Source organism: Bombus huntii, chromosome 12 (genome assembly GCF_024542735.1).
Source record: "Bombus huntii isolate Logan2020A chromosome 12, iyBomHunt1.1, whole genome shotgun sequence".
NCBI lineage: Eukaryota > Metazoa > Arthropoda > Insecta > Hymenoptera > Apidae > Bombus > Bombus huntii.
Genome location: NC_066249.1, coordinates 1,605,621 through 1,627,692, shown reverse-complemented (window position 1 = coordinate 1,627,692; position 22,072 = coordinate 1,605,621). Strand labels below are relative to the sequence as shown.

Below are 22,072 nucleotides of genomic sequence, written 5' to 3'. Positions count from 1 at the left end.
ACATCTCTGCTTCGTCGAATCTCCGTTAACGGGTATCCCCTCTCTGTGTCCTCGTGAAGAGGTAGGGTCCCCCATGGTGCTACTCTCTTTTGTCCAGAGTTCTACCGTGGTTCTTCTCTATTTTTACCCTCATTGTCTCCTCCGTGTGCGCTCGATGAAAATAACGCACGCCGATGTCCGGATGGAGGCGACGCGGATCCTGTCGATAGCCTCCAACATTTTGCTCACTTTCTATATCTTCCTGGCTGTCTCTGCCTTGCCTTTTTTTCGTTGTTTGTCAGGTCCATCGTTCAACCCTCTATGCGCTATTGAACTGTATAATATTACTAGTAGACTGCGGATGTCTAATTCATCAATTTGATAATAAAACTGGATTTCGCAAGTTACAATTTAATTATTCCATTTGGCAATCAAAACTGTAAAATTTTGAAAAAAAGAGTTCTATCATCGAGAACTTATAACTTGCTATTATCATTGGCTATGCACGAGGGATCTGTTAAATTTTTCAGTTTCATCTACTTTCTCTTCTTGTTTCCTATTTGTAGTTTCTATAGTTTTTCTCCTTTCTTTCCGAATCGTTTGCTTGATTATTTTGTATTGTTGTTGTGGATGTTTATTTAACTGTCGAGCAACGTTACATGTTAAAAGCGGATACGGAAACGGAGAATTTGAATAAGTATCGAAGAAATCTATTTTTCCGTCTGCTTCAGGTTTTCGTTGTTTTATTTTCATGTTCTAGTGCGAAGGACTACGAGGCGCGAAGTCGAAGGCTATCCGTAAAATACGCTTCATTTGCGTTTAAAGGTTTGTTTTGAAGATTAAGAAAGTCGTTTACTACCGTAATTGACTTTTTACTTACGATTTGCATTTCAAGTTGGTCAATCTTTTCAATCAAGATCAATCTTTTCATTCCTCTGGCAACAAAACTATTTAAATTGCCGCCACTTCCTAAATTTTTCAATTCTTTCCACTTTGTTGCAAAATTGTTTTATTTTGTTTTTGAGCCGTATTAATCTCCATTTCCATCGTTTTTAACTGACCTAGAAATTAAAAAGAAAAATTGTTCAGTTTTGCGATTAACGATATGTAGGAATAAATAGAGAAAGAGAAATTATACGAGGTCGAACGATCATTAATGTTAACTATTTATTAAAGAGGGACGAGGCATTTCATCGCGAAATTAATCGACTACAGCGGCTAACTTTTATTATTAGTTAGATAAAATCAAGAGATCGTTGTTGTTCAATTGAATAAACTGCGTGTTTATTAGACACGTGTCTATTAAAACACAACAGCTGAATAAATCGAATCGTATAGATGTAAATTAATTATGATTGTATTTTGATTAACATTACGATACAGTTCGAATAACAATGTGAGAATGAAAATTCCGCAACGAGATTCCCTTAATAAATTTGGTTATAATATCCGTTCATTTCCGGCTGTAACGGTATACACTGTGAAACCTTATTTAAACAATTAAAATAGATCTGCTCATAAAAATGACATCGCTATTCGCAAAGAATTCCCATTATATCCAAAAACTGACGTTGTTTCCGCACTTTCTCAAGTGTTACAAGTGTCACGTAACACTATTATTATTTTTACTGCACACTTTCCCTAGCTGGGTACTTATCATGGTGCACATATTTTCATGGGATTAATATCCTTTATAACATTTGGAATCGAAGACTCCATTTTCAAATTTCTAACCTCATATTTTTTAATAGATATAAGAGTTTTTAATTTTCTATAAAGTACTATTCACTATATTCTAAACTTATCCATAAAAACTCATATTTTTGGGACCTGAAAAATACAGTCGTATAGTAAGTGAAAAGAGTCGCAGCTACTAGCTAGTAGATGGTAATATACAAATTAGATACTTTTTTTGGTTATGTTTATCGGTGGGGCGGTGCGCGGTCATCCGGTACGGGTTTTCGGATGCACGATGAACTAACAATAAGAAGGTAACGCGGGAGGATCGGAGGGCCAGATGTTGTGCAAGGATTCAGCATCCTCGAGCCCATTCATGGCTCCCGTAGCAGAGCACCTTACTCGAACCGAACAACGTCGACCTTCTGCACCACAGAAATTCGATACTGCTCGGAACCTCGGCCAGTGTGTAATATCTTGCTCATATATATTCTATCTTGTTCCAATTTCCAAATCTATCGGACAGTCGGAAACGGACGAAGTTCTCCGCGTATGTGATGCATTATTGATATCTTTAATCAAGATTTCTCTGCGATTTGGTTATTCACATGTTAAATATGGTGATCAATTCGAATTATTAAGGTTAAAAACGAAAGCATGTATCGACAGTTTGATTTTCTTCTATCTGGAATATGAACGTTAAGGGTGATATTTATATATATCGAAGGAGTGTGGAAGATTTCTTCCTTGTTGATGCGGTGCTCGTTTTATTATCTGATCTTCTGTCAAAAGCTTCCATGTCATTTAACAGGTCGTCGTATGTCTCTTCCACTGCGTCACAAATTTCTGAACTCCTGTTTGGAACAGGTAAGATAACAATCTTTGATTTTAATCAGGCTGTCGTCGTTTGTGCTTACGTGTAATTAGCATGGTAGCGACAAAGTTTACACTCTTCACTCGCTGCAAGTGCTGCTTTGTCTAGTCCATGTTCTTTGAAGACTTTTAACTGATTGTGCCATTTTCTTTCACATTTGAAAGATTCTCGATCTTCTTTCTTCACCAACTTTTTATCTGCAAATTTTCATTACATTTGTATTTTAGAGATTACATTTCGACAATTATAGTTAAATATGTATGGAAAATTGAAATGGTTCAACAGCCATACTTAATCTTTCATATTTTTATCATTCTTCGCTATCATTTATATTTTACCAACTAATTTGCCAAAAGGATAAAACACAATGTGTACCTGACAATTTTTACAATTGTACCTGATATTATTCGGTAAGGTTCAAACGGCCTCGTTTCTGTCATAAACTTCCAAAAATTCTTCACTTTGATTTGCTGACTATAACTTATCTTTTTATCAAATGTCAATTCTATACAAATCTTCGTGTTTTGTGTCATATTTAAATATTCCGCCGATTTTTCTCACATGTAAATACGTCACTTCCTTTTAAGAAATATTACTAGCATCATTGTAGACATGTGAATGGGATATCTAGTAACATTTAATGTTACCATTGCAGCTAAGTCGATAATATAAACTTGTAACCAAAAATACCAAATTTCCAAGCTCGTGTATTTTTTAAATCCACATATATTATATTATATTAAACATTTTAGTAATAATTTATCAATAATACAAAAATGAAAGATCGTATTGCCAATAACTAATATTACCATACTATGGTAAAACAGAACAAGAGCGGCAGCTTTTAAAAAAATGTAGTTTCGACATTTCGCAAGTAAAAGCGCGTCCTCAAAAAATATCATTCGTTAGAAGGTTCAATCGGCGAAAAATTGATAATTAGATACTTGGATGAAATATGATCGAGCGTGTGGGTGCAGTTTCGCGTGGGTTGAAAATTAAGAGAAAAGGAAAAATAAATTAACCGTGCGAGCGCGATGATGTCATTGCCCCGACAGGTTATGAGCAGTGCGCGCCGAGGATGTCAAGATGGCTGCCACGTACATCTGATCGGAGGTGTGTGCGCTCGGGAAATTTGACGCCGAACTGTGATAAAAGGGGCTGTCTTTTTCGAGTTGCTGACATGGTGACAGTGCGAAGTTAGTCGGTCTGTATCCATGAGCACCACTTTGTACACCCTCGATGATAGTTTTTGTCGTCGCGGCCGCCGGCGGCTCGCATTGAACCATGTTCAGCAAAAAACTTCATGTAGACGTCAAAAAGTCAACACTGAAGATTCAGGATGTTAAAAAGGATAGCGCAACTCGGTTCAAGCATCTTAAAATTGTACTAGGTGAGCCTACGTTTCATTACCGTAACCGTTCTTTCTTATTGCTGTATGAATCAGCTAACGTTAATTCGTTGTGAAAATTAATCATGAACGAGGAGTTGCCAGTTAATGAATACGACGATAGTTAAAGGAGAGGGGCGGCAATTTTGTTAGTATTTGCCGCCTACACACCAGTACCGAGATGGTTTTAATGCTGTCGTAGAACTTCTGGAATTTTTCCTCCCGAAAATAACGTCAAATAATTTTTCATTATTCTCCTTCTTATTTTGTACAGCTTTTGGTACCAACTGTTGTAACATCTTTGCTCTTTTTTTAATAACGTGATTTGTTCTTTTTAATTTTGTATGCTATAAAAGTAAAAATTATATGAATAATTTTGAATAAATGTATTGATTATTGTATATTTTAAAATGATATCAGAGAAGGTTTATATAATTTCATGTTTTAAAATATATTAATAAATCGTTGAAGATTACTGAATCTTATTCTATAGTATTTTTTAAAAAGAAAATAATTTAGCTTGTATGTAGTTGTAATGTGATGGTGTAGTGTTAAGTAGTAGTATCTAATCACCAAACCGCATGACCACAGTAACCAACCTATCGTGGCCTCCAATTTTAGCTAATGTTACATTATTATTATACATAGATAATATTATGTGCTTAAATGTATAATCATCAACCAATAAAAACTTCTGTAGGTTGTTTATGAGTTAGGATGTTATTGAGAATACATAAATGATTATTGGAAGAAGAATTATACAAGTTGACATCAAGAACAGTGTTATTATTTTTTTATTTCTTATACACATAATTCCCTATTTTTTAAAATGTAATTTTGCATTTATTCTGTGCTAGAAATAAATATTTATTCCAACTTGCAGAAAATATAAATGCTTTCTATTATACTTTTATGTAATTTGTATAATTTAATTTTTTTTATTAAATAAAATAGAACTATATAACATTTTATAATTTTACAATTGTACTTATATCGAGAAGAATGATATTGACAATGGTGATATGAGAACATAGAAGGAAAAAGGTTCTACTATATAAGTGTAAGTGTACAAGACCAGTGGTGATGTAATAGAGGTTTACAGCTCTCCCTACAAGCTATAAACCAAACCTCTTGTGAAAGAAAAGTAGCTGAAATTTCTAATCTTTAGCTACAATAATTAAGGATAATTGTCTTCTAGCATTTCTAAATTTATTGTTGTAAATTTTATAATTAATATCGTAAAAAAAATTTTTAAGGAAACTTTTTTTTCACTTTTTAATAATACAAAATAATGATTTTTTTAGTAAACTAAAAAATTATGTAATAATAATTAATATATACTTTACTATATATTAATTATTACTATTATTATTTTATAGAAAATGTGGATACTGATGAAGCAAAGGGGTTTTTTGAAGGCAACTTCAGTCATGTCTATTTTATTCTATATGATTGTTTTGTATCAGCTGAAACAAATCTGCGACAACGAGGTAAAAATATTTGCTGTTCCATGTATACTATATTTCATATTTTAACAATATACATCATAACTGCCTTGCATTGTAACGTAGATGTGACTGCAATTTCTGTCGACCAAATCATATAGTTTTATTTATAGAACTATAACTGTATTAAAAATATTAACTTATAATTATATGTAATATCTGCAAAATGCTAATATTATCATTATTTTACTATTTGCTTGTTTTTCTATTTTGCTGCCAGAACTTTCCTTCCACATTGGTGAGTAATAGACAGATGACAGAGTGTATATTCCTTGCATGTTGCAGTCTGCGTTCCATTAATCTGACCATTACATCTAATCTTACACAAGTATAATATCATTGTAATTGGCATATACACAAGGGCTCTATAGAACTAATGCTTTTTTCTTTTTCTTTTTTTTTTTTTCATCCATGAAATATTAAGCAAATGTTGGCTGACTGAATATTGTACATTTAATAAATATTTCGTTTATAGTGCATAAAGCACATAGAGAGGAATTGGAACAGGTGTTGCAACTCTTGGAAAAAGTCTTAACACTTCTTCCTGAGCTGCTTAATAGAAGATGGCAATGTCATAGTCTAGCAAGGATTTTACAAAAGCTTCTACATCCTGGTAATAGTTGGAAACTTAGAAGAGAAGCTATAAGGTAAACATATACTTAGTGATGTTGTTATGTAAGAAGTTTTGTGCTTTTATATAATGTGTATTAAATTGTTTTTAGATACTTTATTTTGTGGTACCAAGCACTTGGTGAAAATGCTCCTGATCACATTCACCAAATGTTTGCAAGCTTGATACCAGGGTTTCCACCGCAACAACCATCTCCTTATAAGTCTGAACGTAAGATAGATGGAAAGAAAGATAAACTTGTCAAAGTTATTGGTTGTGATGATAAAGATAAGAAGGAATTTTATGATACACAATTGTCACAAAGTACTTTTCATGATAATGGTTCAAACCAGTGCCCTGTCACTCAAGTTGACAATGGACCTATTTTACCCCCACAAAGTGGGGAAAAGCCTCTTGATAATGAGACTGTTCGATTTTTAGAAGCATTACTTGAATTTATGGTTACTCAGGTATATTTACATATTTTGAAATAATGCAATTTGATATTACCAAAAAATGTACTAAGAAAACTAGTATTTATTTCCTTTACAGGTTGTAAAGATAGAATGGAGAGATAAATCTTCAAGACAGCACAAGACTTTTCAATTTTTATTAGAACGTTTTAAAACTACGTATCTTCGTCATATTTGTCCTGAGTTTGATGAGAATTTTTCGTTGTACAAACCGAATTTGGAGTTGCCTACGATGCGAAAACCAACGAATCAGAGTCAGGATAATTATGTATTGTGCAAAGTTGCTTTGATTAAGTGGATCGCTAGTTTTACCCATATCGCTAGAAAAGATGCTCGTGTCGCACATCTTTCGCATAGGTATTTTGTTACAAATAGTTTAGTATTTTTGATGAACATTACAATGATTTTACATAAATTATGGCTAAAAACTTTCTATTTTAGCACAACTCCAAATGAAGAAAATACGGAACCAGAACTTCGTCGAGTTTCCGTTACACAAAATAGTGCTGACTCAACTTTATTATCTCCCGAATCAACTATGTCTCAACAAGAGAATCAAAATCAGGAAGATAGTAGTGTTTCAGCAGTCACTCTTGTTAGGGATGTTCTATATGGAAACAGGGATAACGTGAATTTCGTACATGAGCTATACAGACAAGCATTTTTGTTAGACTTTAACCATGCTGGTGCTATAAGAAAAGCTATAGCGGTTTATAAAGATTGGATTCAAATGAATGTAAAGTTTTAATTTATAATTCTTTAACACTATAATAATATGACCAGTGATACTTACTTATTTTTACATTTTTAATTAGGAATTACCACCATTCATGTTGGAACCATTGGATAGTCATAAGGAAAGGGATTTCGAAGAAAATCCGAGAAAAGATCTAAATGATATCGATAAAAGTCCTTCGGAAAGTTATCGTCAAACAAGATTGAGAAATGATTCTTACCTCGGTGCTATACACAGAGAAAATTTATTTATAAGAGCGGGGCTACAAAATGTTTTGCAAGTGTTCATTACACAAGCTTCCAACGTCTTCTTCTTAGAGAATTCTGGACCGAATGCATCTTTATCATTACTGGAAGAACAGACCGATAGTTGCAAAAGAGTTTTGAACGTATATCGATATGTTGTAATGAATTCTCGATTAGAACCGGGTACTTGGGAACAGTTGCTTAGGTAAATACCTTCAAAATCATATTTTCCTTTTTAAGTAACAACATTTTATTTCGCAAATTTGTAATATTAATTTTATTGTATACATATTTGCTAGAGTATTACTACAAATAACATCACTTGTTTTAAATGAAAAATCTTCTCGGCGCAAGATTCAAGAAAGCATTGGCGGTAAACTTGCCCCTGCCATATTTCAGACTTTAATCGTTACATGGATTAAAGCTAATTTAAATGTTGTTATTTCTACACAATTATGGGATCAGTTCCTGGAAGTGTTGACTTCTTTAACACAGTGGGAAGAGCTAATTCGAGAATGGGCGGTAAGTTAAGTTAAAAGTCGTGTTCTGCATACATATTATAAGAAATTTAACATTTATATTATTTAATATTTTATTATTACTTTATAGAAAACATTGGATACTTTAACAAGGGTGCTTGCCAGGCATGTGTATAATTTGGATTTAAATGATTTACCATTAGATAGATTGAGTGAACAAAAAACTAAAAAGCGTCGTGGTGTTGGAAGCCGGGCTGCTTCAACCGGAAGTGTTCAACCACCACGCAAAGGAAGTGTCGATCAAGATAATAATACCGTATCTAAAGAAAATGTTTCAGGTAAGAAGTTTTTATATGATTTCTTATCTCTAACGTTTAATTTATCATTTCGAAAGAAATTAGATATTTATTGTTAACAGACCACCCGATGCGAGACTTACGGAAGGTACGACCACTTCCTCGTAGTGCAAGCGATAACACGATATACAATGGAAAAGCACGTACAAAACTTCATAGAAATCGCACACATACTGTACACAGTGGTATTCCTGGTAAGTGTGGCCTGCCAAATATCGAGTCTCAAGGTTCTTCCTCTTAAATTTTAGTTGGATAATCTTTCTCATTTGGTAGTGCCATCTATGTTGCTGATAATACGTGCAATTTATTTATAACTTTGTCTCTTACTTTTTTGCTTTGTCGCTGACACTTAGTTAAAAATAACTTCTCTGGCGTCGACCAGACACTTGTCTCTCTTCATACATCTCTTTTTATTCTTTTAATACGCCTCTCATTCGCAATATCCTTTTTATTCGTGCTTTCTCCTAATTTTAGACGATAAAGCTCTATTTAAATTGATCCGGTATAAACAATTCTCTTAGTGGTTGTGGCTTATTTGTGTATTAAGTGTAAACAAATTTCCACACGCGCAGTACTCCCCCTATCGATAGAGCAAGATATGGCACGACTATTGTCAAACGGTACTACTTCGTCGTCGACAACTGGTCGGAAAATGTTACCGAACAGGCGTGCTAAATCTTTGGATAGCATTGTAATAGTCGATAGCGAACCACCATCACCACGTTGTCCTTCTCCAACACCGAGCAGCGGAGTCGACAGTAACAAAGACAGTCCGATACAGATAGAAAACATTGACGGCAGTAGTATCGGTAAGTATATCGTTTGCTGCTGTTTAACATTTGCATCAAGATATGAGAACATCATTTTTAATTGCATAACAACGTGTGATCATTCTTATGATTTAAAATTATTTCTTATGTTTGTTTTTCTTTATTTATCGCACAGAAAATCATAAATATAAAACTAACAATGGAATATTTGATTACTTTGATAATGATAATAATAATAATGCATTATTCCATCCAACATGCTTTGCTTACCTTTTTGTAAATTAACGAAACTATGTATACGAGAAATAGCTTCTTTTTATAAGACAGAATTTGATACACTTCTGAAATAAATCTAGCAGTATATTGCATATTTCCATACGTTCCTAATACGTTTCTGTTTAGTTACTAATAAATTTTGAGTTTCGTTTCAATCGACGAGAAAACTTCTCAAAAGTATTTTAACTTTATTAAGAGTTTGTTTCATGTAATTCTGTGATCACGAATAATTAGTAATTATGGTAATTTTGTGATTGTATCATCAATTTGCAGATACGAATGATGCATCAGAAAGGAGATCTGTTATGGCAGGTGGTGGAGTTCGCGGATGGTTACCCGATGTTGCGGTCGTATTATGGCGTCGTATGCTATCAGCATTAGGGGATGTAAATAATATTCAAGATCCTACCCTTCATGGACAAGTTATGGATTACCTTGTTCAGCTTACACAAACACTTCTGAAAGTATGATGTTTCCTATTTTGTCATAATAATAATATGTCTTACATTGCATTATTACACATTTTATATTGTTATTAACATTTCGTATATCGTTTAGATTCGCTTGAATCAAGGTGTGTCTGGTGACAACCAAGCGACTCCTCCAGCTCCAGAACTTATACCTCCACTTACAGTCATTGCTCCATGGTGTTTCAAGGTCAATATTAATTTGTTATTTTGATATTATTTTTACATTACTATTATTAATGTAATTATTTTCTAGGCAATACAACTTCCTAGTCAATATGAAGTTGGCAAATTAGCAGCATACCGTTTGATCTGTCTTCTAACAGTTCAACCACAAGATATTAATTTGCCAAAACAGCACTTAACTCTTTTTTATCGTGCGGTCCATAGCGGTATCGTTAGTAATGATAACAAAGTGTTACATGTATTGGTCAAGTATACTGGTCCTAGGTTGTTCAGTTTGAATCTTCCTGGATCTAGTCTTTTAATCTTGGATTATATTCATGCTGCTAATGTAATATTGAGCAATCAGGATATTCAGGTATTACAAAGATTTTACGGTGATTTATTAATAGCATTATTAAATTGTATATTATAAACTAAATTGTAAATTATAGGCACCAAGAACTGAGGCCGTTTCGATTATCGGATCGTTACTATCTTTACCAGCTACTACAGTTAAATTACCTGTATTGCAACCTACTGCGAACGATATCGTAACCATGACATGTCCAGATGCAAAGGTATCAAATGTAACAGTTATTTCTTTGGCATTAATTTATCGAAAATACCTTAATAAAAATTGTTTTATTCTAGGAACATATAATTATGATACTTTTGAGAAGTTGTAGACGCGAACCAACTGGCATAGCAAGATGCATAGCTGTTTCCAGCATTGCTATGTTTGTATACAGGGAATTGTGCTACAAAAATCAACATCCACGAATCCCAGAAGCTGTTACGGTTCTTCTCTTAGCACTTAAAGTAAGTTTGTCGAATTCATTGTGGGTAAACGGTTTTAAATCAAAAATAATTCCTGTGTTAATTTTCTTTAACGTGTAAGATAGTCTGCATGCTATACAATATATGTAACTATCTTATAGCTATTTAATATTTTTCTATTTGGGTTATAGTTTTTAGTTAAGTAGTAAACACAGTGTAATGTATTGTTAAACGTAGTAGATATGTAATAATAGTAGTGAGAAATTCAGTGTCTCTTTCACTAAGTCTGATTGACAGCGGATGCAGGGAGCAGAACGTCGCAGAGCTGGTATCTGTTATCCACTAATGGATCAGGTAGTTTTTCTTAGATCAACTAACTTTTTGGACTCCTCATTACGTGTTGTTACAGTATTTACCTGTTGACTGATGTCTTCGTGTCTGTTTAAGGGTGTCATCGCCATTGCATGGTGTATTGCACGGTTGTGTGTGTAAAATGTCCAGTGATATTTCGATGTTTTTAATCTTATTATATCTTACATATTACAGTGGTTCATAGATGTGGGTTAAATATTTTGCTTTCTTCTTTCCCCGAAATTTGTCAACCCATGGAAAGATAATACTTAGAATCTTTAAGAAAAAAGATCAGATTTTTATAATAAATTAAATCAACTTGGGGGAAGGGAATCCTAACATCAAAGAACGACAACTATCCTATTTTATATGTTACCGATTAACTGTTCTATGCTATCCCTATAAAACTAATTAGAATGAAATCATAGATAAAGATTAAAATATAATATAAATACGATATTTTAGTTAACAATATTTCTTTCTTATCTTATAGGCTACTCATGCTACTGTTGCTCAAGTGGCATGCGATTCTCTTTTGTTGTTATGTGATAAAGCAGATATTCTGCTAGAGCTATATCCAAATGTGCCATGTAAAATAATTCAAGTAAGTTTTGCCATCAAATTAAAATTTACTAAATGTTGAAGTTTAATTGGTATATATATAATTATTTTACTCGTATTCTTCAGATTTTATCGGAAACACTTGGATATATGAGCACTCGAGAAAGACGCGGTCCTTTGACGATATCAATGTTATTCTGTTTGGGCGAATGGGCTATGCACCTTGGTCCTTCCGTTCTATTACGCGTTTTTCAAGGAAAACCTCTGTTAATGACTTTATTTACGGTTAGTAATATTTTCAACAATTTTTTTTAAACATAAATTGAAATATTCATAATAATCATATAACATCAAAACATACTAAAAATATTGCAGGTTTTGGATAACATAGTACAAGATACAATCGATAAAGATGTATCACAAACAAATAAAAGTCATGAGGATGAAGATGATGATTTTGATCCTGATATTACTTTAGATAACTTAGCTGACGATATTTGCGCAAAATCACCCCGTCGAGGCAATACTCAGTCCGTTCAGTTAGCAGCAAAGATGGTAGGATATCATTGAAATATTTTTTCTTACAGACTTAAATTTAAATTTCAATATTTCTTCTTAGGTAATGATGCATTTAATAAATCATTTGGGACATTTTCCAATGGGTATTGGAGCTGCACGTTTATCTTCATTAGTTGTCGAATTAGATGATGTACCAGGAATCGATGGGGATGAGCTATCTTCTGCAATTTTTCATGCGCCAAATATACAACTGTTGATGTTGTCAAATTCTGTAATAATGTCACTTGTTGAACTGGCAGCATTAGATGCACCCGGCGGAGGTGTTACAGCTGGATTAACAACAGCACCATCATTAGTCAGGGTATTATTGCGAGATTTAGCAGGGAAAGCATCCTGGGATAGTTCTATTTTATACAGTCAACCGTTTGTTGAAGACGATGTGCCGATTGCATTTACAAAACATGGTAATAAAATTATTCGTTAATATTTCAATTTTATTATATATTAAATATCTTCAGTTATAATATTCATTAACATTTTTAGTTGAATGGAAAGCAAAAGTACATGGAGACGATTTGAGCAGTGTTATAACATCTCAAACATGTACACCTCGACATACGATAAGACATCGTGAGCCACATATATTGCCTACATTTGCAAATGCCGCGAGTGATATGGACAATTTAGATGATGTAATACTTTAGTACTTTAAAACATTAATCTATATCATTAATAATCATTTTATATTAACTTTATATTTTTATTTTTAGCTCTTACAATACATAGGACATACAAGTCCGGAAGTATTAACTAATCCAGAAATTGCACTTAATGCGCCTGCTAATCCACCACAAGGTCAATATCTTGAGAGTGAAACCATTGCCACAATTCTCAACCAGAGAAACGCTGAGCAAGAGCATATCAATAATTGGAGTCAGCACATTAGGTATGCTATATTAAAAGATATAATATTAAATTTATTCATATCATTGGAATATCTTTTCCAGCATGTGTGCGTCAGCAATAAGTCCACCATCGTGTCGTCCACCTCCAGCACCGTTTCATCACTGCCGTCTTTTATTTTCGCACTTGGGTTTATCCGGTTGGGAACAACGTAGAAAATTGCATTTATTATCCAAAAACGAAAAACTTTTACGCGAATTACGAAATCTCGATAGTCAAAGATCTAGAGAAACGCATAAAATAGCCGTAATTTATGTCAGCCAGGGACAAGAAGACAAAAACTCCATATTAAGTAATGTCACTGCTAGCAAAGAATATGAAAGCTTTATTGCTAGATTGGCTTGGGAGGTCGAACTTGAATCACATACAGGCTTTCTTGGAGGCCTTGTACCTGGAAAAGCATCTGGTGTTACAGCACCTTACTTTGCAACATCTTTCACTGAAATCCTTTTTCATGTAGCAACAAGAATGCCTTCTGATAGTCCCGAAAGTTTGTTGCAAAAAGTAAGTGTTAGTTATTCACGAAAAAAGTATATTAAGATGAGAGACTTAAAGTAAAATTATTTCAGACACGACATCTCGGTAACGATGAGATTCACATAGTTTGGTCAGAACATTGGAGAGATTATCGTCGGGATATTATACCAACTGAATTTTGTGATGTTTTAATAGTAATTTATCCGTTACATAATAAATTATATAGAATCCAAATTTCTCGAAAACCAGAAATTCCGTTTTTTGGACCCCTGTTTGATGAGTGTATCGTTGAAGATAAAGTTTTACCTGGGTTAGTGAGGACAACAGCATTGGCGGCAAGTAGGGCAAAACGATCGACACTTACATTATATCAACATTAGTAAGTGTGCCATTTTGATTATTTATGTTTAATAATTGTACTTCTTGATTAATACGAAATACTTTAGTTATGAAGAGAGAGCGAGGTCTATCGATACTGTTATGAGGAATCACAAGGAAGCTACTACATTTGAAGAATTTACAGCCAATGTATATTCACCCGTACAGCCGCCAAGTCCGTTTAGTGGGACTTCTTCAGTATCTGGTTAGTTTGTATATGTTAGTAAGAAAAGAACAAAATCTTTTTTAACTTTTTATCATTTTCTTCTTTGATTTCGAAATAGTTGCAATTAAATTCTGTACATAGTTCTTGTTTTATAGCAATTATGAAATGGATTATTTTTATTCGTTTCCCATAGAAGCTGTGAGTGACTCATAGAAATTAAACTATTTTTAATAGATTTTGCACGAGTTTAGGTATCAGTTATTATTATTATTTTTATCGATATCATACTGTCAGGATCTACAACAAGCGTGCAATCCACAGCATCGTCAAACCTCGCAGCAGCGCTTATAGATTCACATCAGGGCCGATCGGGACTGCGAAGTTCTTCGGCAGCGAGCAGTGATAACCGCGCGAATAGAGGTGACTAATTCAGTCCACTAACCCCCACCCACCTTGTAACACCACCCAACAAGGTAGTATTATAATTTATTTATTTTTTTCTTTGCTGTTTTTCCAATGTTTTTTCGTCTCTATAAAGTGTATCCTGTTTATTTCTCTCTTTTGATAGATTACCTGGTAGTGAATTTATATGTTATAATATGTTGATAATTATGCAAACCTATATACCATTTTTAAGTTTCATCCAATGGACTCCAATCTATCTTTACTTACATAAAAAAATAATAGTAAATTTATATAGACACTTTTCTGATTTATGATGACATTACACATTTTGCTAACATTTACAAAAAAGTATATATATATATATATATGCAAACATCTGTGTATTGATATATATATATATATATGTATATACACCTTCTTTCCTCTAAAAAAAAAAGAAACAAGGCTGAAGATAAATATATTCCAACTATTATTTATTTAATATTCACATGTCTCTTAACTATATTTTTGTTTAACAGTCTTACACAATCTATTCAGAGGTAAAATCTCCTTTTTACATGCATATTAGACATAGCTCAAGACATACTTTAAAACATTCATGTCATATTACATGTGTCATTTTATTAATGGTGCTTTATAGATTGAAAATACTGTACAATACTATGCATATACTTTTCTAAATAAATAATACATAGTAGACTTTTTTCTTAAATTTTTTTGTATTATAGTTGTTAATGTCAATGAATACAAATTTATAAAAGCATCTATAACTTGAAATAGTTTTAAGATAATATATGTATGTATAGTATTGCACATTGCAAGTAGTTGTCCGCAACTGATATAGTTGTGCCTATTTGTAAATGTAGGCAATCATGTCTCTACCACAACCTAAAAGTTAAATGTAAAATATGTCACTTCATAAAAATGATGCAAACAATTCAACACTTAAATTTTCTAACTTCATTTTATAAAATTTTGTTTACATACAAATAAAAATAAAAGTAGAATTTTTTTACATAATTCTATATGCATAATTAGCATAGACTAATTTTTAATTATATATTACTTTTTTTTTAGCAAATTGCACGTAAATTTTTGCCATTAATACATATGCATACATGACAAAGACTGTCATTGCAATTATTATAATACATGTATTTATTTCCTACATGATCTCTAATTGAAAATGCACAACTTCAATCAAAACAATTTTTTAAATTTTATTTCCAGTTTCTGATGGAAGCAGGGTATGGTTTAGTAATGATACTCCAGAAAGCACAGCACTTCATGGAATATCTCCCAGACCCGTAAAAAAGATGTCGTTCAAAACTGGACCGAAACAGAGAGCAAACACTCAACCCACGCCTCCAGATAGTCCAAGATATAAATAAGAAGTTTTGTACTAATACCATAAAGAAAAAAACATTTTTTGCACAAATGGTTGTTTGGGCATATCCTAGATATTATTATCTAAAAGAATTCTTTAAGATGCTATATGTTACAATAACATAAAATAACTAGCCCACAATTTCTGTGCATTGAAAGGTAGTAGATGCATAAGCGATGTAATAGTAGATTCAATGATCCAGCATCTTTAAAATGAAGAAAGAACAATTTTTAAACAGTGGGCGTCAAACATCCGATTAGTCTTAGCGTTTTCTGTTTTCCGTCCTTAGGTTTAATTTTTATATTAAATGTACAGATCGTTGTTTATTTGTTGCAACGTGAATATTAATTTATTGGAACGTAAATATATGAGAAGATTTAACGGATCATAGGTAATACAATAGTAACTAAATATTTGTTATATACACTAGAGTCACATGACAGCTATTTTCATTGTACAGTACTTTCTTAAGATCAGTTTATCCTTGTACTTGAATAGGTAAGCTTAAATAATTAATATCGATTAAAGCTTCTATCTTAATTTATTTCAAAGATAACGAGCTCCTCGATGTTATATATATACATACATGCCTTCATGAAAAGAATTATTTTATTTCTTGTAATGTAATGAGGTGATAAAAGGACGAACATGATTACCATAATCACAGGACGCGTCTATATGAGTGTTGAAATAAGAATCAAATGTTATTTTTTAACAACAAAGTTTTACTAATCAATGTCATGTCTCTTAGGTACTGTAATAAGTTATAACTTCATTTGTTTGATGTTGGTCCGATCTTGGCTTGCATTGTCGAAGGACAATAATTTAATGGAGTCTTTTAAAAAATCTGTTCATACGTTACATTCCATACAAACAATCGTTTCTATATGCTATTCATTGTCCATAATTTGAGTGAAATTTTCAATATGTCTCCATGGATGGTTAAAGCATTCCACATACGTTCTGTGTAATAAAATTTGACAGCCAGAGCTCTTCTTGTAACACATTAAACACACAAGAGAATTGTTTAAGATGAATGAAACGTAGAATGAAAATTCACATGAAGAATAGTTTTTGTTGTCATACCATAGGTACACATACTTGGTGCTTTACAATACGTAAAATAGAAGTATTTTAAATACTGTGTCAAAACGTGTTATTTCTGAGTAACAATAATAAAACTGAAAGAGTATTTGAAAGGATAAAACAGAAGAGAATTGAAATGAAATGAAATTGAGAAAAGTATTGGAAGTATACAGAGCAAAAACAGAATGTGAATTTGTTTGCTTCAGAAAGAATTCATCTTGTACACAGTGATAATAATCAAAGTATTAATACCATTCTTCGCAATTGAATATATAAACGGAATTTTAGGAGAGAAATTATATTATATTGTGGTGAATATATTCAATGTGGTATTCAGGTGTTGAGATTGTAATAAATATACATTTCGAATTTTTTGACCATTTTGAGGATTATCAGAAGAATCGCATTCGAATGTGTAGGTATTTAGCAACGAAGTTGTAGGTAAATAATAATTACCGATACGCAGACCATGGCCAAAGCAGCATTATTTTTTCACTAATTTATAACGAAGTAGATTGAGAGAAGAAAAGCAGTGTGTATATGTATTGTACATAAATTGTTAAGTACGTGAATGACGTTGGAGTCATTGAACGGGAAAATTATTCTCTGCGAAACATTGTATCGCTATATTATTGAACGAAAAAGAATGAAAAATATTGGTCTATATATATGTGCGTATTATACATATATATATATACATACAAAGAAGAGGGAAAAAATGAACTTATTACAGTCTTGCGTAAGAATGCTTTTACAAATCGTATTTAAACATTGTACTTAATTAACTATCTTTATTAGTATCATTATAACAATCGCTCGCTATTATTTATGTTATAAATATACAAATTGCTGTTAACATTATTAGCACAGCACCAAACTATTTTTCTTACTGGATAATTACGCTTGTAACATCTTCGGAATTAAATTTAACAATGATAAGCTGTGAGAAAAATTGAAAAGAGTCATTGAAACATTTCCATGAGAGATAACAATGCAAATGGTTGTTCTGTTAGTAACATTGAGAGCTTGAATTTATATTACTAAAAACAAGTTATTTTGATCTTTCCAATTTGTTTGTTACTTTTTCTTTTTACAAATTGACATGATCAAATCTAAGTCTATGTGTATAAAAAAAGAAAAAAAATACTAAAAAACATTTAAAGATATTTAATTGTTTACGCAAGATAATCTGCATTATACCAATTTTACCGCATCTCTTTACTTGTATGAGAGTGTCTTACACTTTATTTTTCAACTATTTAAAAATGGAGGATATGTACAAAAGGTACGAGTTTATAATTCGTCACTTCTATATCGATGTAAAACAGAGTTAATATATATATCTATATATATATACATACAATTATTATTTTATACAACATTGAGAGGAATACTATATGTTACCCTCTGATTCAAACTTTTTGCCAAAAAATAGAATCGCGTAGATACTTTCTTGTTCATGTGAATTAAACAGCGAAGGAAAAAAAAAAGATTGCAATTGTTTCGAATCATTAGTCTAACGGGGACATCGTTGAGGTATTTATGGCAACTAGAATTTTGTAGCGCCATTTTGCGGCTCCTCGAGTAACGAATAGAATTTCTGAAATTTTTCATAAAATTACAATGCTGTACAATCCTGTATTATGAAATTGCAATTCTGTAAGAACGTTTATAGAATTTGTAGCAATATAGGACAGGTAGTAATTGAGTAGAGAAAAAATGAAATTATGTATTTGCATTCATATGAACACGTTAGGCAATCTTTTTTTTTCTCGTAGAAACGTCATTCGGAATTGACTTAATGCGTTATTCCCCTGTAACTGAAATTCATTATCCAAAGATTTCTCTGACATCGTACTGATTGTACACATTTCTGCGATGGAATGTACATTTTATTGCACAATAAAATTATGATGATTGATTTCAAGGAATTCCATATAATTTCGTGAAAAAAGTTTGATAATTATTTATAAAACAGATTATTTCAAGATTTCAATGATTTTGAGGTATAGTGTCAATCAAGTCTAATTTGATCTCTTATCTAAACCAAACATAACTCTAATTTATCCCAAATCTTCGAAATACGAAATATAACATTACAAATATTTTATAGGTTCATATATAAAAAATACAATTTTTTAATATATGAAATGTATATATATTATAGGTAATATAGTATATACACAAAATTATTGACGATTTTAATCTTAAAAATATATCTCAACATTTATTTAGGTGAATGGTTTTATAAGTAATTATCAAAAATTGGACAATTTAATTTTTAGTGATATCAAATTTGAAATTAAGAAAGAATTTAAATTTTGTAACTACGCTCTTTTTAGTTCCAAATGCTTGACGATAGAGGGCAATTAGTGAATCATTTCGTAAAATGGCTGCCATCAGGTGTAGGATTTATTTATAAAGTGAAAAATTATTGAAGTCGTTCATTTTTAAGTAATCAAAAATTATCTTTGTGCTTTCCGATAAAGTCCTATGAATAATCCTCGACATGCATAAATATTAGTTAAGTATTTTTATATCGGCGAAATTTTTCGAATGTAGTCGTAACCGCTATTGTGTGACGAGACTTAAACTAAGTGCGGAAGTATAAAAAAAGCGTATGTGAAGCTGTCAAAGGTACTTATGTCAATTTGTCCATAATTATAACCGTTGATGAATGTCTGAGAGTGATATTTACGACTCGGCGGACGAATATACAAGCCTAATGGACGGTCACGTCGCGGAATCTCGCACGGACGATTTGGGCTTGGTCACTGGTCGAAAAAGGCGTTCTCGCATTAGTAACGAAGAGGTATTTTATTCTATTGTGTGATACTTATACAGGTTGAGTTATCTACGTAGATAACTTAAAAGAACTCAAAAAATATATATTGTATAATATGTATGAATTATAGGTTGAAAATGGTGTTCCTGAAGTCCATGTTCAGACACCAGGTATATCGAATAATGCAAGTTCAGGTAGGAGAGGTACATCAGGCAATAGTGGCCAGGGTAGATCTAGAAATTATAGAGATGAAGAGGAAGAGGAATTAAAGTATGGAGCAGCACATGTCATTAAATTATTTGTGCCTGTATCCCTTTGTATGTTAGTTGTAGTTGCCACAATTAGTTCTATAAACTTCTATACAACCAAAGGAATGTACTTGTAAGTATACTTTGAAGTCTTTTGTATATCGTTTGTATAAGATGATAGTTGTGTTCTATGATTGTATTATTGTTTTTAGAGTATACACTCCGTTTCATGAAGACAGTGCTGACACAAGTACCAAGGCTTGGCAAGCAGTTGCTAACTCTTTGATACTCATGAGTGTCATTGTATTTATGACTGTGATACTTATTGTCCTATACAAATACAAATTTTACAAAGTAATCCATGGATGGTTGATAATAAGTTCCTTATTGTTGTTATCTATGTTTTCCATGTTATATTGCGAGTGAGTATTGTCATTTTACTAATTACTTTTTGTGGTTTCAACATTTAAAAAAAATGTCTTTTGTAGGCAAGTATTAAAAGCATACAACATTCCAATGGATTTGTTTACATTAGGCTTAGTTTTATGGAATTTTGGAGTAGTTGGAATGATATGTATACATTGGCAAGGTCCCTTGCAATTACAACAAGCATATCTTATTTTTATCTCTGCTCTAATGGCGCTTGTTTTTATCAAATATTTGCCAGAATGGACAGCATGGGTTGTACTAGGTGTTATCAGCATTTGGGGTAAGATAGATTTGTTATTAAAAAGTACAAACGCATTGCAGATGAAATACATGTAAGTTTTTATAATTTTCCATCCAGATTTAATTGCTGTGTTAACACCAAAAGGACCTTTAAGAATACTTGTTGAGACCGCACAAGAGCGAAATGAGTCTATTTTTCCTGCATTGATTTATTCTTCTACAATTATGTACACAGCCACAATGACTTACGCTGGTTATGTACAAACCGCAACGATGACTACCAGCGACAATGCTACTGGTGACAGCACGACATATACAATGCGTGATCAAGCAGATAATCAAAACAATCCTGCATCGGGAGATGCTGAAGAGAGTGGGTTTACTCCTGAATGGATAGATACACATGGTAGCAAATAAACTACTAGTGTACTACCTATTCAGTTATTGTAACTTGATGTAATATTTTATTATCAGGTGATCGAGGAGCGAGGCGAGCGCAAGAAGTACGTGAAAACACTTTATCCCTAACAGAAAGATCAAGGCAACAAGATAATCGCGTTGCACGTGAATCACAAGGGCAGCAAATTGCAGTTACCGAAGAAGAACGAGGTGTGAAATTAGGTCTTGGTGATTTTATATTCTACAGCGTTTTAGTTGGGAAAGCTTCCAGTTATGGCGATTGGAACACCACGTTGGCTTGTTTCGTTGCTATTCTTATTGTACGTGTTTTGTAATTTATATTTTATATTAAAATAGTAAAAGTTTTATTGCGAATATTTTTATTTCCAGGGTCTTTGCTTGACGCTATTGTTACTGGCTATATTCAAGAAGGCATTACCCGCATTACCAATCTCTGTTACGTTTGGTTTAACATTTTATTTCGCCACAAGGGTAATTGTTGCGCCGTTTGCGGATAATTTAGCGAGCGAGCAAGTGTTCATTTAACTGTAGGTATGATAAGCATAATATTTATAATTTATTACAAAAGGATAGTGCCTATTCATATATTGATCGTTTAGCTTTTGTATTTCGTTTAAATTCGTCGTTCGTAATTTGTCATTTATAAACTTATACCACGGATATATTAATCGTCTCATGACATGGTACAAATCAAGATGAAAATGTACATTATAAAAGACTGGGTGAACCAGTATTTTTTAATAATAAGTATTCGTTGAACAATCACATCGGATAGAAATCTAGTGTCTCAAAAAAATGCTCAAGATATAAATTTACATTTGTAAAACGAATAACAAAAATAATAAATGATTGTATTTATCTGATATCCATTGCACGTTAAG

At 32.3% G+C, this 22,072-nt stretch overlaps 2 protein-coding genes across 11 annotated transcripts; both read left to right on the top strand.

Annotated features, from left to right (window-relative positions):
- Nucleotides 1–3,585: 3,585 nt before the first annotated feature.
- LOC126871910 (ral GTPase-activating protein subunit alpha-1) lies at nt 3,586–18,996 on the top strand. Of its 9 annotated transcripts, none has more exons than XR_007691781.1 (29): nt 3,586–3,920; nt 5,297–5,407; nt 5,643–5,660; nt 5,898–6,069; nt 6,145–6,502; nt 6,585–6,862; nt 6,947–7,241; nt 7,321–7,691; nt 7,786–8,008; nt 8,096–8,303; nt 8,384–8,515; nt 8,894–9,130; nt 9,641–9,831; nt 9,926–10,024; nt 10,091–10,375; nt 10,452–10,577; nt 10,651–10,818; nt 11,621–11,731; nt 11,815–11,973; nt 12,064–12,243; nt 12,308–12,671; nt 12,751–12,899; nt 12,978–13,153; nt 13,215–13,674; nt 13,740–14,026; nt 14,094–14,230; nt 14,486–14,664; nt 15,115–15,135; nt 15,827–16,034. XR_007691781.1 is itself a non-coding variant. In XM_050631252.1 (29 exons), the coding sequence occupies exons 1-29, from the start codon at nt 3,815–3,817 to the stop codon at nt 15,985–15,987; spliced, it is 5,682 nt and encodes a 1,893-aa protein (XP_050487209.1). In that variant the 5' UTR covers nt 3,586–3,814; the 3' UTR covers nt 15,988–18,996. The 9 variants fall into 9 exon arrangements, 8 of the variants coding, with proteins under 8 accessions (XP_050487209.1, XP_050487206.1, XP_050487207.1 ...); XM_050631252.1 differs by having other exon boundaries at nt 14,513–14,611; nt 15,827–18,996; XM_050631249.1 differs by having other exon boundaries at nt 14,486–14,611; nt 15,827–18,996.
- A 419-nt stretch (nt 18,997–19,415) lies between these two features.
- Nucleotides 19,416–22,054, top strand: LOC126871912 (presenilin-1). Of its 2 annotated transcripts, none has more exons than XM_050631261.1 (7): nt 19,416–19,881; nt 19,985–20,235; nt 20,315–20,524; nt 20,591–20,811; nt 20,890–21,144; nt 21,246–21,490; nt 21,561–22,054. In XM_050631261.1, the coding sequence occupies exons 1-7, from the start codon at nt 19,747–19,749 to the stop codon at nt 21,714–21,716; spliced, it is 1,473 nt and encodes a 490-aa protein (XP_050487218.1). In that variant the 5' UTR covers nt 19,416–19,746; the 3' UTR covers nt 21,717–22,054. The 2 variants fall into 2 exon arrangements, with proteins under 2 accessions (XP_050487218.1, XP_050487217.1); XM_050631260.1 differs by having other exon boundaries at nt 19,420–19,881; nt 20,890–21,177.
- Nucleotides 22,055–22,072: the final 18 nt, after the last annotated feature.